Source organism: Diceros bicornis, chromosome 15, assembly GCF_020826845.1.
Source record: "Diceros bicornis minor isolate mBicDic1 chromosome 15, mDicBic1.mat.cur, whole genome shotgun sequence".
Taxonomy (NCBI): Eukaryota; Metazoa; Chordata; class Mammalia; order Perissodactyla; family Rhinocerotidae; genus Diceros; species Diceros bicornis.
The window spans coordinates 32,577,037-32,594,851 of NC_080754.1; the positions used below are offsets into that span (position 1 = coordinate 32,577,037).

At 36.3% G+C, this 17,815-nt stretch overlaps 1 protein-coding gene across 2 annotated transcripts in view; it reads left to right on the top strand.

Moving 5' to 3' along the window:
• Positions 1 to 17,815, top strand: part of FGF12 (fibroblast growth factor 12) — a 519,199-nt gene that overhangs the window by 333,032 nt on the left and 168,352 nt on the right. For both annotated transcript variants that reach the window (XM_058556110.1, XM_058556109.1), the window contains one exon: positions 13,281 to 13,384. In XM_058556110.1, coding sequence (XP_058412093.1) covers positions 13,281 to 13,384 — 104 coding nt within the window. The remainder of the gene's footprint in view (positions 1 to 13,280; positions 13,385 to 17,815) is intronic.

Genomic DNA, 17,815 nt, shown 5'->3' on the forward strand with positions numbered 1-17,815 from the left:
GGATAAGGAAGTAATTTTCCATTATGAAAGTAGGAAGAAAATTGAGAATGCTTAGTCTGGAAAAGTGAACTCTATAACAATAATAGTAAAAGAAGACACTCTTGCACAGTTTTAAATATATCTTCAAAACATTATGTGAATATATATTCATGGTGATAATTACAGAGGCATCATTTTCTGAAAGTGTGTAAATGGTACGTTAACCCGTAAGAGATGGAGCCATTGCTTTTATTATTCAACTAAGACCAACAGCTAAATTTAAACTTATGTAGCAGGAGAAAGAAAATATACACTCAAGTACTTTAAGAGTCAGAAAAAAAAGAGGGGTGAAGGGTCCTGAAGTAGTGGAAAAGGGTATTAGAGTTGTGATGAGTTAGAGATTATTAAAATCCCCCTGAAATTACCTGATTCTGAGGCTCTGAGGTGTGAGTTGATTTGCTCAAGGTAGAGTAAGGAAAATTCAGTTCTGTTATATCCATGTCCTGTGTTCCTTCCTCTATGTAAGTTATTGCTTGAGAGGTTATGCAGATTTGACTGCATCCTCACACTTAAAGCAGATCGTAATTAACGGCTGTGGGATTTGTTATATGTGGCTGGTTAGAGTAGGCATTCCGTCTGTAGCCACCAACTAAATAGATAAAGCATAACTTTTCTCTCATGTGGCCTGGTGTTTTGCAGGACATACTACCATGAAGTAGAAAGGAAGAACCATATATTTTCAATGAGGGATTTTGAAGATAAAATGGTCTTCTATGCGCCAAGCATTATTTCTTAACCTATGAGTTTGGGGCACATTAGATAACAATAGCCAATGTTTACTGAGTGCTTTCTAAGGGTCTAGTACAGATATGAAAATTTTATAAATTTTATTCATTTAAGTATCATGACAATCCTATAAAGCAGGTACTGTAATCATTCCTACTTTGAAGATGGGTAAATGAGGCATAGGAAGTTTAAATAATTCGCCCATGGTCACACAGGCATTAAATGATAGACCCAGGATTTGAACTCAGTGAGTTTAGTTCAGAGATAATGCCTTTGCCCACTCTACACTGAATCCTCCCATTTCCCTTTCCTGGTTAATATTTCCTAGTGCATAATAAACATCAAGTTAAATCATACTACTGCATTCTTCTGACAACACTTTTAAAAACTGTTAACAAGGGAATAGGATTTACTTATAAAATATTATGGTGGTTTACTATGGACAGGCTCAACATCGAACTTGAGAGGATTTTGCTCATATATTTGATGCATTTAAACTGTAACTTAAGACTTTTTTTGGAAATAGTAAACCATTATACAATAATTTTGAAGATCTTAAATATGTGCTTGCCTATTTCATATATCTGACGGGAAATTTGAGGTGTGTAGGATGTGTGTGCTTGTGTGTGTACATGTATTTCCATATATTATTCAGTAGCCTAGATAGAGTGGTACTGAGCAGGCATCCAGCTGTTGCACTAGCACATCTGCTGTCCCTGACACTGAGACAGAATGCGGAACACATGCCATGTCAAAATATGCCTGTACAGCATTGCTAAGCCCCCTCCATAGTATTATAATTGAATGTTAAAAAATATCCTAAAGAAAGCTTCTCCTCGTTTCCTCTTACTTAGGTATTGGCAGAAACATCATTTTTATTGTTCCTTTAGCTTGTACCAGGGATCAGTCCTGATACTTGGGGAAGCAGTGTGGTGTGTGAATAGCCCATAGGATTTTAAAGACAGACAGTGATGGATATTAATATGCATTTCTCCACTTACCAGATGTATAAACTTGGGCAATTTGCTTAGCACGTTGAAACCGTAGTTCCTCATCGGCAAAATGGAAATTATATGAAGAGAATTAAAGTATATAATCAAATTTACTCTCATGGAAGGAAGTGCTTTGGAAACTCTAAAGAGGAGAAATCTATGCTACCTGAAGGATGATCAAGAATAATTTCAGGGACAATGTAGGACTTGAGCAGAGCTTTGAAGAATTGTGTAACAAGACTTTTTAGAAACTCATCTGTAGTTTCAACACTCTTCTAGGCCCTAGACCCAGGCTTCTCATCTTTTGGGGAATTTGATATGTCTAATTTAGCAGGATTAAATCCCACTACACTTGGAATTTCCCTCTGAGGGGGTTAGAATTATACACTTACACATAGTCTATACTCATTCCTTTGATTCTCTTGATAATCTGAGCAGGAAAAGTCCTACCAAGATGCAAAGGAAAACAATCCACCTCCCACCTATGTCTAAGTTCTCTGGAAAAATGGCTACAAAATTTTTGCACATTAGAATCACCTGAGTAACTTTTAAAAACCTGATGCCCAAGTCTTACTCCAAATCATTAAAATCAGAATCTCTGAGGATGGAATCCAGGGATCAGTATTCTTTTAAAATAACACAGATGATTCCAAAGTGCAGTCAAGAGTAAGAACAGTGATTCTAGAACATTGCTTCTCAGATTTTAGTGTGCATCAGAATCACCTGGAGGGCTTGTTAACCTACTGATTTTGGAGGCTTACTCCTAGAGTTTTCTGTTTAGGTCTGAAGTGGGTGCTGGGGAGTTTGTATTTGTAACAAGTTCAGAAGACCATGCTTTGAGAACCACTGCTCTAGAATAGTGCTTCTCAAACTTTAAGTGCAGAATAATAATCTGAGAATCTTGCCCAACTGCAAATTTTGATTCAGTAGATGGGACCTGAGATTCTGCCTTTCCAATTAGCTGCAGGAGATGCCTATGCTGCCCACCCCAAGCTTTGGTCTGCTGACTGCACTGGATTTGGTAAACATCAGTGTCACATGGGAACATGCTAGAACCACCCCAGGACTATTGAATATGAAATTGCTTTTTAACAATAGTGCATGTTGGAATCATCTGAAGAGTTTAAAAAAATATTGATGCCTAAGTTCAATCCTGAAGATTTTTATTTAATTGGTATGGGTGTGGCCAGGGCATCAGAATTAAAAAAAAAAAAATAACCAACGCCCCAGCCTGAAATTTATGTAATGTCATAAATCAATGTTACCTCAATAAAACAAAAAAACCTCCCCAGGAGGTTGTAATATGCAGCCAAAACCTTTGAGACAGAGTCATGCAATAAGACTTGTTTTAAAGTACAGTGCAAATCATTGCTCTTCTTTTATGGAATGTTCTGTGATATTTTACTGTAGAAGGAGGCCCTCAAGATGGAGATGACAAATAAATGGCCCAAGTGCTCCTCCTGTGTCTGTGGCGGACATCACTAAATTCTCACAACAGACAGCTACCATAACATGATTGGAGTTTCATATATGTCTGCCATATTCATGCTTCATATTCATTAACACCAGTATATTGAAAGCCAACTGTGTTCTAGTTACCCAGTTAACAAAAGTTACAAAGGTGACTCATACATTTCCTGCCTTCTCACTGCTCCGAGAGCAGTAGAGAAAGTTGAACATTTATGTAAAACAAAACTTGATAATGCAAATTAACACTGGTATGGCCACGTGATTAGAAAAATCACCAGATTTCAGAGATGAGAGAGATCCTCAAAAGCCATGGTGCTCAGCGAAAGTGGATTTTACCCTGAATTTTGAAGACTAGGAACAAAATATGTAAGCTAAGATTAGGAGAATTGCATTTCAGATGAGGAGGCACAAAATCACCTAGTGGAGACAGCTCCTGCCATGTTGGGGAAAAATGAGCTGATTAGTTTGGATGAAGCAAAGAGATTATGTGGAAATGTCACAGGACCGTATTTTAGAGTGCTTTAACTGACGCATAGGGGAGTTTAAACTTTATATTTTAGGACATGGAGAACCAGTGAAAGTTATTGAGCAATTGCAATTGAGTGATAGGTGAAATGTGGTGCTTTGAAAATTTGCAGCTAGGGATTAGAGTAGAGATGGGCTGAAGGAGAGATTTTAAGGTAGAGAATAGTAATGACAAAATCATCACCTTATTTTTCAAATTCTTTTTTTCTCCTCCATTTCTAAAAAAAAACCTTATCACATTTATTTCCGTAGATCCACTTAATATTTTTGGAATGAGGCAGATTATATATATTTTTTAATTATGAGCAGTAAATATAACATTTGAGTATCAATGTCAACATAACTTGAGTGGAATCATGAATGTTTCCTTTGTGACTTTTTCACTGACTTTCCACTATTTAATTATAATTGCTCATCAGTATTGTGTGCATAAATTTTCAAAAGTGCTTTCTTGTTTTGGTAATTAATGATAATGAAGTACAAAGCTTTGGTTGAGCATATCTAAACCACCTCAAGCAAGTCTGCTTGTGTTGTCTGTGTGTAATTTACTAAAGGTTTTGTTCTTCCTGGCTGGGACATTTCTGCTTGGCTGAAAAATTCCTTTTAAGTCTTCCAAATTTATTTATTATAGTTCCATTTTTTTCCTCACCTTCTTTACAACTTCTTGGATTGTGGTTACTAGAATTTCTCTTCTGTTTCTTAAAAGCAACAATATTCTCTAGCCTTACAGCCTCCAGAACCTAGGTCTACAGCCAAGCTCTTCCTTGGCTGATTTAATGACCCTGGGAAAACCTTATGTCTTTGAGCTTCAGTGCCCTCATCTATGTAGAGATGGATGCAGAGTACACACGTGTAGTTATTTTTTTTTTTTTTTTTTGTGAGGAGATCAGCCCTGAGCTAACATCCGCCAATCCTCCTCTTTTTTCGCTGAGGAAGACGGCCCTGGGCTAACATCGGTGCCCATCTTCCTCCACTTTATATGGGACGCCGCCACAGCATGGCTTACCAAGCAGTGCGTCGGTGCGCGCCCGGGATCCGAACCAGCGAACCCCGGGCCGCCGCGGCGGAGCGCGCGCACTTAACCGCTTGCGCCACCGGGCCGGCCCCTGTAGTTATTTTTTTATTTCAGACTTTCACCACCATGATGGCAGGTATGTCTGTCATTTACACCGCTGTATTACAAGTGGCTAGCACAATATCTGGAATATGTGTGATGAATTAATGAATAAACCTAATAGACCATAGTGTCCATTTTGGCAACATAGTGATTGATGGAAGATAGGAATCTAAAAGCTTCAAAACATGCAGAGATTTCTTGGAGGATGTTTTTGCCTGTTGATCTTATGGACTGACACCTGTGCTGTTCACTGAATTCTTCAAATGCACTGTGAGACAAGTCTCCTGTGTAAGACAAATTAGCTATGGAGGATGAGTGATGACAGGCATTTGCTTTTATTATCGATAGTGATAGGCTTCATTTTTCATCTTAAGGAGAAAAAAATCACTTTGAATTGACTTTTTAATTATGCAAGTTTTTGAACATCTCTGAAGTAACACAGAAAAGGTTATATGATAATATCAGGATTAAAAGCCAATGGCAGGATTTCTACCAGAGCTAAGGTAAACATTTTACTAGCTTTGTCAAAGAAAGGGGTCATCATGTTGCTCATTTTGAAAATTCACAATGTTTGTTATTGGCCAATGCTTAGAAGAAAAATTTTAAGTCTCTGAGCCCGAAACAACCAATCAGTTCCATAAGCCAGTAAATTCAGTGGGGAAAATAAGTCTGACAGTTGGATTATTTGACCAATTGTTCATAAAATAGGGCATCAGGCTGAAAGCACTGAATCAACATTGCCTACACTATGTTGATTTTTACATTCTTTTTATTGTTTTATTTTAAATACAAATTGTTGTTTTTCCTTACTGGATCTTCAATATATAAGATGAAATACATTGCTTGTTTTTCTTCCATGACATTTTAAGAAATTTAAGTTAAAATATGAGATAATGATGACCAGTATGTTCCCCACCACTGCCCCTATTATGAAAGGTCTAGATTTGGAAGTTTAGCGAAAACATCACCACCACCACTAATAACGATGCCTTGTATTTTACTTTTATAATTTAAGAAAATTGTGTTTTTTTAAAAAATTATTTTCTTAATTGATCTTCTTAGCGAGTCAGAGAGGCATTCAAAGAACACACTAAGGGTCAGGGAGGTTACATTACTTCGAGTCACCAAGGTCACAAAGTTGTTAAATGTTGAACTAGGGCTCATGACCAAGACCTGTGTCCTCTGGGCTAAAGTTCAGTCGTCATCCGAGTCTTGTTTCCTTGACTTAAAAGCTAAAAAGTGGGGACAGTCATGTCTTTCCCTTAGTCTCTGTAAGAAATGCTGTTTTAGAGAGTTAAATTTAATGGTCACAATTGTTTAGGCTTCTACAGTGCAATGTACTCTGGATGAAAACAAACATATTTCATACTCTTGAAGAATTCGTAGTTTACAGGGAGACCCAGGCAGACATATAAATATGAAAAGCAAGGTGATAAGTACTACGTATGAAATGCTGTGGAATTAGGATGAGGGAACAATTAATTTCCCTGAGTGACTACTTCATTGTACCATAATTTAAATAAACACTTTTGATTGGAGGATTTAAGAGCTCAGACCATCTCCTGGTTTGTTGACTATTCCATAAGAGCATTTTCCTATTGAAAATGGGCAAGGGGAAGAATTGACCTCTGTAAGTGATAAATAAATGCCAGAAATAAATATTAATTTCATGACTAATGGAAAACCAAGTGAGTGACCTGCAAATATTATCATACTATTACAATTACAAATGTTATTGCACTAGACTATAGGATTATAGGGGAAAATAACCTGTTATCAACTTAATTTTAGGTTAAGATTTTGTAGGATATGATATTATTCACACTCTAACAAAATATCTTTGTTGAGAACATTTTGAAGTGTGAGAAATAATACTGAATTTTCAAGGCAATCTGATATTGAAAGGGTATAAATTATAAACCCAAATATCTCCATTCTCTCTCAGTATCTTTCACTATAAATTTACTTGGGTTTTTCATGGGTCCTAAAATGCATTTTTTTCATTGCTCATTCTGCTAATTTAACCCAGAATTTCAAAATACAGTTGTACTTTTTTATACCTGTTTATTATTACAAATAGTGAGGAGTCTGTCCTTAGAAGTTACTTGGGAAAGTATTGGATTTATCTGCTGTAAAGAAGAATTTGTAATGATCTTCTTTCTCCCTCCTTCCCTCCTTTCCTCTCTCTCTTCCTCTTCCTCTTCTCTTTCTTCTTTGTGTCTTCATTGGTTGTCAGATTAAGTGCTTTCTGATGTGTTTTGGATTGATTGTCACCAATTTGTCACTGGAATAGCTTGTGTGGATACTAGGTAGAAATTAAGTTGAATAAGAACATAGCACTTTTACAAAGTACTTTTTTTCTGGTCCAGTATATTACAAGATGTTTAATATCTTGCTTGTACCAAATTCCCCAAATTCTTCCCTTCCTCTTTATTCCCTCCAAAACTTGCCTCACCCTACATACACACACACACACACACACACACACACACACACACACACACACACAAGCCCAATGCATCCTATGCTTTTGCCCTCTCAAACTTTGTATCATGTAGGTTTTCTGGCTTTCCCTATAGATTCCATATTTGAATATATTCTATGTGTGGTAAATATTATCTTTAACTGTTTCTTACTTGCTTAATTATGGAAACATGACCTAGAAAAGTATGAATAGGCAAGGTTAAAGAGAAACTACTGCTGATTCATTTATTTGTTCGGCAAATATTGAATAGTGGCTTCCAAGACCAAGATACTATGCTAGGCAACAAGGATAATAATATAAGTTTCTACTTGCCCACAGAATAGTGGGAGGTTCAGAAAGATTTACAGATGAAGGTGTATTCCGCAGGGACCACATGTGCTGGATACATCACCATTTTCCTAGCCTAAGCATGCCATGTAGTGTACATTAAGTGCTTAATAAATATTTATGGAAAGAATAAATGACATGTGAATCAGAGACATTATAGAGATGTTTACAAGGTGCCATATGAGAGTTCAACTAATTAAGGCTATGGAATCTTACCCCAAAGTTTAGGATGACATTTCATTCCCTTCATTTATTTACTTTGTATCTAAAAAACAAGTTAGGACTTTTTATACCCTGAAATAAAGCCAAGAATTCGGATATTTAGTTTATTTAAAAAATGACATTTTACATGTCAAAATCCTAGCATGATGCCTGAACAAAAAGTAGCATTCAATGAATATAATCTTTTTAGCTTTTCCTTTCTCGTTTGATACTTTTCTTTCATTCTCTCCTTCCAATTAAATTTCAACCTGAAACTGACTTAAGTTTTATAAGTCCTAATACTTATACAATTTGGGCACCATCTTTGAAAAAATAAATATAACAAAATGAAATGAAAATTATGTATACAAAAGCGTGTAGGGTAAGAAAGTAAATCACAAAAGATTATATTTTAAAAAGCTGAAAGCTATCACAAAGATTATAAAATCCAGGGAAATAAAATATTTTAGTTAATTACTTGATGGATGCAAATCTATACGTTTCTTTTCCATTATTTTGTATGTATAATCTTTGAACATCTTTTCATATGACAATTTTTTTTTTAATTTTATTTATTTATTTTTTTCCCCCAAAGTCCCAGTAGATAGTTGTATGTCATAGCTGCACATCCTTCTAGTTGCTGTATGTGGGACGCGGCCTCAGTATGGCCAGAGAAGCGGTGTGTCGGTATGCACCTGGGATCCGAACCCAGGCTGCCAGCAGCGGAGCGCGAGCACTTAACCGCTAAGTCACGGGGCCGGCCCATATGACAACAATTTTATAATACATTTCTGTAGAAAGAATAATTCAGTCTTTCCTATAGCATGATTGATCAAAATTGATCCTTTATTACAGTCATATGTCACTTAACGATGGGGATACATTCTGAGAAATGCATCGTTAGGTGATTTCGTTGTTGTGTGAACATCCTAGAATGTACTTACACAAACCTAGATGGTATAGCCTGCTACACACCTAGGCTACGAGTACTAATCTTATAGGACCACCGTCATATATGCAGTCCGTCTTTGATGAAACATTATTATGCAGCACATGACCGTATTTTTTTAATTTATAAAGTTTATTTTAGCTTCGTAATTCATAATTGGTAATTTCATGTACATATTGAGAATTGTTAGCAAAATTGATAATTTTTTTGTTGTAAGATTTCAGAACACTTCAAATCCACTACCCACTTCCTCCAGTAAATAACTTTTGCTACTCATTTGTGCATTACTGCAAGAATGCTATGTATCCAACAATCACACGGACTCAGTTGCATGCAACAGCAAGTGTTTATGTTTCATGTGTCTGGGGTGGTTGGCTAGACAGCTCTACTGATCTTGTCTAGTTACATATCTGGGTGTCAGCCACCTATCAGTTAATCTAGAATGACCTTGGCTGGATTCCTGATGCCACTTTGATACATTCTAGGTGTCTTACATTCTCTTCCTAGGACCACTGGGTTAGTCTGTGCATGTTCTTCTCAATGTAGTGGCAAGAGGGGAAATGCACAAACAGGAATACATGGTCTCTTTTTCAAGACTCTGCTTCTTGTAGACATGAATATTCACTGGAGGATGTAAGCAGGGATGCATGAGTAGATGCAAGGGCCTTGAAGAATGGTGTGGCCCTGTTACTATGAGTTAGGACAGTGACTTTGAGGATGGAGAAGAAGACTGGAGACAGGAGGAATTCTCGCTGAGTAGCGAAGGGTTCCTGTGACCTACAGTCAGTGTGCTACACTGAAGATAAATAATAGATAAAGGTAAGTCATTTGCCACTTTTAAAGATTTTAGGAGGCAGATGCAGACTCTCCCAAAGAGAAGAATTTTTAGCTTTTACCACTAAAAATCTCATCCCTAAGTGTTTACTGGTTTTTTTTTTTAATGGAATTGCTAAATCTCCCAAAGCATACCATCTAAAAAGCATTATCACCTTATGGTTCATATGAAACTGTCACACAAGATTTTTGCTTTTGTCCTTGCCTAGTTTTAGTGATTTTCTCCCTCTCCTCAGAAAGGAAAAGCTTTATAGTTGCTTTTATACTTCCATTTCAGCTAAATGAACCAATATTCTTAGCATTTGTCCTTGAAATCTTTATTTTAGAAAGACATGCACAATTTTGGATTTCATTACTCTTTCTCATAAGAACTGTTACTGAACTTGAAATTTTCTAGTAGTTGCCTTTATTTACAATGTATAAGTACCTTACATTTAGTTCATACCTTACGTGTTAACTCTACTCTCATTAGCAATCTCTATCAGTTAGCATCAGGGTTGGCTCTGCGTTGCACAGACTAAAATAACAAGGACTTATTTTTCTCATATGAAAGCCAGACCTAAGTAATTGAATGCTGGACTGGTGCCATTGCTCCACAAAGTCCTCGGGGACCCAACTCCTTCCAGCTTGCCTGCCACCACTCCCTCAGGGGTGGCCCTTGTTTTCATGGTCTGAGGTAATCCAACCACCACATCTTCATCCCTGTAAAAACAGCAGTAAGGCAAAGGATTGAGAAAAAGGCAAAGGATACTTCTAAGCTGCCTTTAGGGAAGGAGTCTTCAAGTGTACAAAGACCCTTCTGCCTACATCTCATTCGCCAGTACTGAGCCCATAGCCGCAGCTAGCTGCAGGGCATGTCGGGAAATGTAGCTAAATCATCTATTACTTTGCGAGGAGGTGAGAATGGATGTTAGAGGAAATTAAACTTAAAATGGAAGAAGGAGGAAACATGACATTTGGGGCAGATAACCACATTGGAGAGCTAGAAAACTTTCATTGAGGTGGTTTCACCTGGGTTACCTATCTGAACCTGTTTGCCCTTCTGAAAATTAGGATAATCATTCTGTCCTAAATTCTTCATAGCGTTTGTGGTTGAAGGTCAAGTACGATGATGGATTTATCAGCTCTTTGAATATTAAATGTTGCACAAATATAAAATATTATTTTTTAAAGTATTAAGTAAGCTTCTGAATATAAACTCCATAAATATTATTGGGATTATATGCCAGTTTTTACATCAGACCCTATGGTAACCTTATTTGACAAGCAGAAGAGTCAAATATTAATGACAACGCTTATATAGAGAGAACACATCTCTCTTTATGAAATGTTTTCAAGACAATGGTAATGCATTTGCTTCTTCTATAAGCTCTGTGCAGTAAGGATTATTATGCTCATTTTACAGACAGAAAAACTATAGCAGAGTGGTTAAATGAATGGCTCAAAGCCCTGTAGCTTCTGAATGGTGGGTTTAGAAGCTATGTTGTCTGCAAATCTCTCACATTTTTTGGTAATCTTGTTGCTTGAATCTTTGTATGTCAGCTTTTTGTTGCCCATTTAATAAAGTCTAGATCTCTAAGATGAGAGTGACAGATTCTCAGTTATTTATCTCTACTTTATCTACCTGGTGTTCTTTCCCATTCCTCCCCAATATGAATCAAATCCTCCAATCTGCCAATCTCTTCCTGTCCACACACCTTACCCTGCAGAACCACCTAATGTCCTCCCCCACTAAAATGTCCTTCTGTTCTTGCCTTACCCAGATTCTGCCCTTTCTTTAAGTGTCAACTCAAGTCCTATCTTCTGTGTGAGACATTTCCTGAGTGCTTCAGGCCACCCAGATCTTCTATTTTCCTGAACTTCTGTAACATAGAGAACATATATAGAATGCATATATTACATTTAATTATAGAAATAAATTATACACTATATCAGATTATTCCATATGTCTTAGTTTTCTCTCCCCAACTAGACTTTAAGGTCTTGTACTTCTTAAGTTATTTCAATAGCACAAGGACAGTGGTAAAAACATAGGAAGAAGAAAAACTAGTACAGATTCAAATTGAGCCAGCTGTTAATTCTTAAGTGTCTACTAAGACCTAGTCTCAACATTCATAACAAATGAAGAAGCAGGTTCAAAGAGACTGGTCCAATGTCAAACATCTAGGAAGTGACTCCTGCTATACTAATCTTGTTATCTAAGGCTTGATCCTTTATAACTATCAATTGAACATATAACTATAAGCCAAATACTGTGCTCTGTGTGTGTGTGTGTGTGTGTGTGTGTGTTAGCTTACTATCCCAGGTTGAGAAAAGCCTCCCCGCCCCCGCCAAAATGGGAGCATTCATGATTAACGGTAGTATTTGGGTTAATTTGTATATATGTTTTATTCAAAACTGAGAAAGATGACCAGAACTGATGGGAATTTTATCATCAGAAAAGACAGATAAGAACTTCTAAGTAAGTTAAGATGTTAAAGTGAACTACAAAGACACTCTCTTATGCATGTAGTCATGAAATATTTAGTTCATGTCCATGTTGCTATCTACAGAGCCTAACAATGTGATTGTTTTCCTCCCTTACGTAATATAAATTCTTTCAGGGTAGGGGCAATGTTTTATGCTTATGCTCGTTTTGTAATCCCAACAGTAAGTAGAATAGTGCTGGTGATATATAATTCATAGAAATACATTGTTAGAAGAAAAATAGATTAACTTCTTATTTATCCTTTTTCTGGTATATGAATACCTTCTCCAAGTGGATGTATAGACTATTGAATATTTTCAGTGATGGGGAACTCAAATATTTAAAGACTACAAGCATATTTCCATTTCATCTTAGGATATTGAATTAAATTTCCCAAGTTAATTTTAATGGTTTGAATGGCTTTATGAATATATATATAAATATATATGTGGTATATGTTTAAATATATATGTATATATCCTAAGATATAAAATATGTCCCTTATAGATGAAGCTATCAATTATCTATCCATCTATTTATCTATATACATTTACATGTAAAAAATTGAAATATAAAGAGAAATGTTTTCCTGCCACCAGTGTAGCTAACAATGAGTCAATAATTCTTGTGTTCACCTTTTGTGTTCAAGACAATGTTAAGGACCACAAGGAAAAGACTGAACACTGAAAAAAAAAAAGAAGTTCTAGCATAAGTTATAAAGATTATATTTTATATTACTCACGACTACAAATGTGTTTTCTACTGTTGAGAATTTTTTCATTCAAATTATTTGGTTTTTAGGAAAAAATCATCTCATATTACACTGTTTGAGTATGTGTTCATTTTGTGGAGCAGAGATCCTGGACTCTCAGATCCAGGTGGCCCTAGAAACCTTCTAATCTAACTCCTTTATTACAGATGAGTTTATGTGATTTGCCTGAGATCACATAGGTAATTAGTGGTGGTGCAGAGATAAGAAGCCAGTTCTCCTCACTCTTTGACTCTCTCTCTCCCTCTTTCTCTCTCTCCCCCTACCAATTTCACTTCATGGGTTTTATTCTTAAAAGAGTTATCCTAAGAAACAAGATAATTTATTTATTCTAAAGGTCACTGATCCGTTCCTCTCTGTCTTCTTTTTTCCCCTCTAGCCCTCTTCAATCTAATTCCCGTGGGCCTGCGTGTGGTGGCCATCCAAGGGGTGAAGGCCAGCCTCTATGTAGCCATGAATGGTGAAGGCTATCTCTACAGCTCAGTAAGTACCTTGTAGTGTGTGTGTGTAAATTGGCATTGAGAGGTAATGGTGTAACCATTACTTTAGGGAAGAAAATTGGAAGTTGAAGTCATTTTATATTTTCTGACCCAGCATGTCAAGATTGTTAAGAAGATTTCATAATTTAGAATGTTAAAGATCATGTAGTATTGAGAAAGAGCTAGTTACTCTCCACGCGATATAAATTCTCTTCATCTAGCTCCCACTTCTAGAGAATTATCAATCTTTTGAATTTTCCCTTTCTGTTTAATTCAAGAGGTAAGACATTTTTCTTTTCTCCTGTTACCTCTGCTTCAGGCACAGAAGATGGTTTAGGAAGCTAAATTCCTCAGTTTGTCTGGGAGTCAACTTTGTCTTATTGTGGAGAAAGAACTTTCCAAATAGATTGTGCTTTTGTTTGTATTTATAAATCTGTGTGGTATCTAATGCATCAGATTCCTGTGGTAACATGTCATTCAAAGGCAATGCGAATTTATGGAATGAGCTCTGGATTAAGGACTGGGATATTTGAGTTTTATTTGCATTTCAGTTTAGGCAAGTCACCTCCCCTCTTTGGTTTAATTTCTGGACCTTTAAAATGGGAGTGTTGGAGACCATGTTGTCTAATATCTCTTTTAAATCTAAAACTGACAAAATTAGGTAGCATCAGTGGCTGCATTATCAGCACTGATGTATGTTAAAGTAGTTAACGCTGTTCTGATGGCTATCTCACTCGAGATGATAATTTATACATTGAGAGACTGGTTTCACTGAATCTTGTGTTTTTGTATCATAATTTCTGTTCTCTCATAAGGGAGTTACCTATTTGTAGTTCATGAAGAAATATCATTGAAAATCATGATTACAGGGGCTGGCCCAGTGGCGCAAGCGGTTAAGTGCGTGCGCTCCGCTGCAGCGGCCCGAGTTCGCCAGTTCGGATCCCGGGCGCCCACCAACGCACTGCTTGGCAAGCGATGCTGTGGTGGCGTCCCATAGGAAGTAGAGGAACATGGGCACAGGTGTTAGCCCAGGGCCAGTCTTCCTCAGCAAAAAAAGAGGAGGAATGGCAGATGTTAGCACAGGGCTGATCTCCTCACATAAAATAAATAAATAAATAAAATAATAAAAAAAAAAAAAAGAAAATCATGATTACAGATTTCCACCCTTACTTTCTATGATCTCTATAAATAACAAAAGGTTATTACTCGGGAAATTCATTTATGCCTACTACAGTCTAAATTAGTTATTGAATAACTTTCATTAAGCTTTTTAAATATTCAATTAAATGAATCTCTGAGTACACTATGCTTGCTTATTAGTAATACATCTGTCATTCATATTAGAATTCTTAGAATTGCTATTTTACTCCTGAACATGTTCAGATATGAATATGCATTTATATACTAGACATGTACATACACATTGTTTTTCGACATTTTCTACTCAAAATAATACTTAAAGATAAATACAATTTCAGTCAAAACGATGGGCTTTCATTCTTGGTGTGTCATAGTTCTAACAGTTCTTAATATCCAAATATTGTGAGTATATATTTTAAATGTAAGAATTAAAGTAAGAAAAAGAAAGATAACAGGTTGTTGTTTTGAATAATTCCAATTAATCTTTTAAAAAAGTTTTGAATGTACTACAAACTAAAACATGGAGATGATCTTAAGGTAATATTAATTTAAAGATTTAATCAGTCATCAAGAAAACAGCTAAAGGCAGATCAGATTACATTTATGTTTCTATTTAGAAGGTCATTATTCATTTTTATATTTATTTAAAAGGTCATAATTCAGGTTGTAAATCCACAAGAACTGTAGAGTTCAGGTCCTTGGACCAGAGTTGATATCCAAAGGTCCAGGAAGAAGAAAAACATAAAGTCTGACAACAGTATTGTAGGCTGGAGGCACTTGTGTAGGAGCGTGTGTGTGTGGGGGGGGGTAAGGGGTGGGGCGGGGCTGGGGAGGAGTCCCTGTTGTTGGATGCAATCCCAAAGTTCCTGGGAGAGAAGCCTGGGTATTCAGAGTGAGATAACTGAACTTCATACTTTTTCAGAGATGTATTCTTTCTACCCTTCTTGCTCAGAACCAGTGTTAAGACTCAGGGGGCTTGAGCCCATAGGGAGGAGGGTTTAAGAATCCTTGATTAGAGAATTTTAACATAGGTGCTTTTTTGTGAAGGAGCTAACACCTTAGTAAAGCCAATACTCACCTGTTGAGTTGCCTATGTTGGGAAGCTAGATTTTCACTTTTCCTCTTCACTTAAATCAAACTTGCCTATACCAAGAATCACTATGCTTTTCCCTGCTTGTGGGACTATGAGACTACTGGGAACAATTTTCCTTTAATTATAAGCATGGCATCACTGACATAGACCATCGGGATCCCTACTTTCAAAATCACCCTCTTTCTGTGTAAGACTAATAGGAGTTAGTGCTGGCTTTTAATTTGAAACAGTGGAGGTAGGCCTGATGATTTTGTTATAGGATCAAAGGGGGCCAATGCTGGGGGAGGCAGACCTGAAAGAGAATTGGGTATCAAGGCTTCCTCACACCTTGTACTGCTGCTTGACTGTATGGCATGCCTCAGCAGGAGAGTACTAGTGCAGCCAGGAGCCTCATAGGGAGTTAAAAACAGGCTGTTAACATAGGCTTTCCTGAGGTGCTTTTGGTGTATATTAAGGCTTGAAGTCATTTGAAAAGCAATTTCCTACTTCATGTGAAATAGCGTAGTTGGGCCCACCAGTAATGAGCCTAACTGGAGTATATGGCAGGGCAGGGGTAGTGGTGTGTGGCTGGGGGCAAATGGAAAAATCCAAGAGAAATTCACAAATGGTTTAATTTGTCTAGTGTCATTTACCTGGTTTGTATTCAAATTGAAGCTAGGAATTAATTCCCTTGTTACTTATTTTCCGCTCTCACCAGGAGACAAAACGAGAGTGGTAAGTACGGAGTGACTGTTAGGTAACATAGAGCTGAGATGTTAAGATCCATTCTGAAAATCTTGTGTTTTAATAGGTGAGTTTAATCCATATGTATTTAATGAGATTGTTGATGTATTGCGATTTGTTTTTACCATTGTAGTTTGTAGTTTATGTCTTTTTTTTTGCTTCTGTTTTCTTCTTTTTTAAATTTCTTTGCATTATTGAAACTTTCTTTTTATTCTATATTTATTCTTCTGCTAGTTTCCTTAGGTTATATTTCTATTCCTTTAGTGATTTACCTTTATTTTTTTTAACATACGTACATAATATACAGTTTGCTAAGTATTTTTTGTGTTTATGTCCTCCTTCCAAATGGATCTTAGGATGTTCTCTTCTCTAGTAAACACCGCCACCCTTCTCGCCAATTTGATTAGTTACACTAAAATAAAATCATATGCATGATTAGTTATTATTCTATAGCTAATAATTAAATTTACCAGTCTTTAAAATGATTTCTATGCATACAGTTTTTTGTTTTTTTGTGTATCAAATTTGGTCCCTGTGAGTTTGCTTTTCTTCTCAATGAAATCTTTCATTGTTTTGTGTGTGAGAGTGTGTAGATGGTGAATTCACTTCATCCTGGTATCCATGAAAATGCCTTCCTTCCACTTTCCTTCTTGAATTACAGTTCAGATAGTTATACAGTTATAAGTAGATTAATATGTTCCCCAGCACTTTGAACATTATATTCTATTGGCTTCTGGCATCTGTTGCTGACTGTGAGAAGTTTGCTGAGAATTTAAGATTCTTTCTTTTGTAGATGATCTATATGGAAAATTTAAAGGATTTTTTTCCCCTTTGTACTTCATGTTCTGCAAATTCACTATAATGCCTAGCTGTGAATCTATCTTAATTTATCTTGTTAGGAATTCAGAATATCCTTTTAATCCAAAGAATCATATTTCTTCAATTCTGGAAAATTTTAACTCTTAACCCGTATACATTTTATTTCTCTATGATGTTTGCTAATCTCGTGTGCTGACAACACTTAAACGACTGACATTAGAAACTTTCAAATTCATCTACCGTAGAATTTATGCCATCTATTTTGTGATTTCAATCACTATGTTTTTCATTTTTGGATGTCTAATGGCTTCCGTTTAATATCTACCTCTTCTTGATTTATTTCTTCCTGTTTTTACTATCTGGCTCTTTTTGCAGAAAGTCATTAACTGATTTACCTCTCTAAGCATTCTTATAATACTTTGTCAGACTGTTCCATAAAGTTAATTTCTTTTGTAATGAATTCACATTTCAATCATTGATTTTGTTGGCTGTCATTTTTAGAATTAAATTTAGATTGTATTAGAATTAGTTCTTTATGTGTTTGGAATTTTAGTCTGCAGGCACATTTCTCTCCCTCTCTCCCTCTCCCCAATCTATTTCTTCCTCTGAGGTCTGCCCTCACTTTCTAGCAATTTTGTGGTGACCTCTATCCAGTCTTAG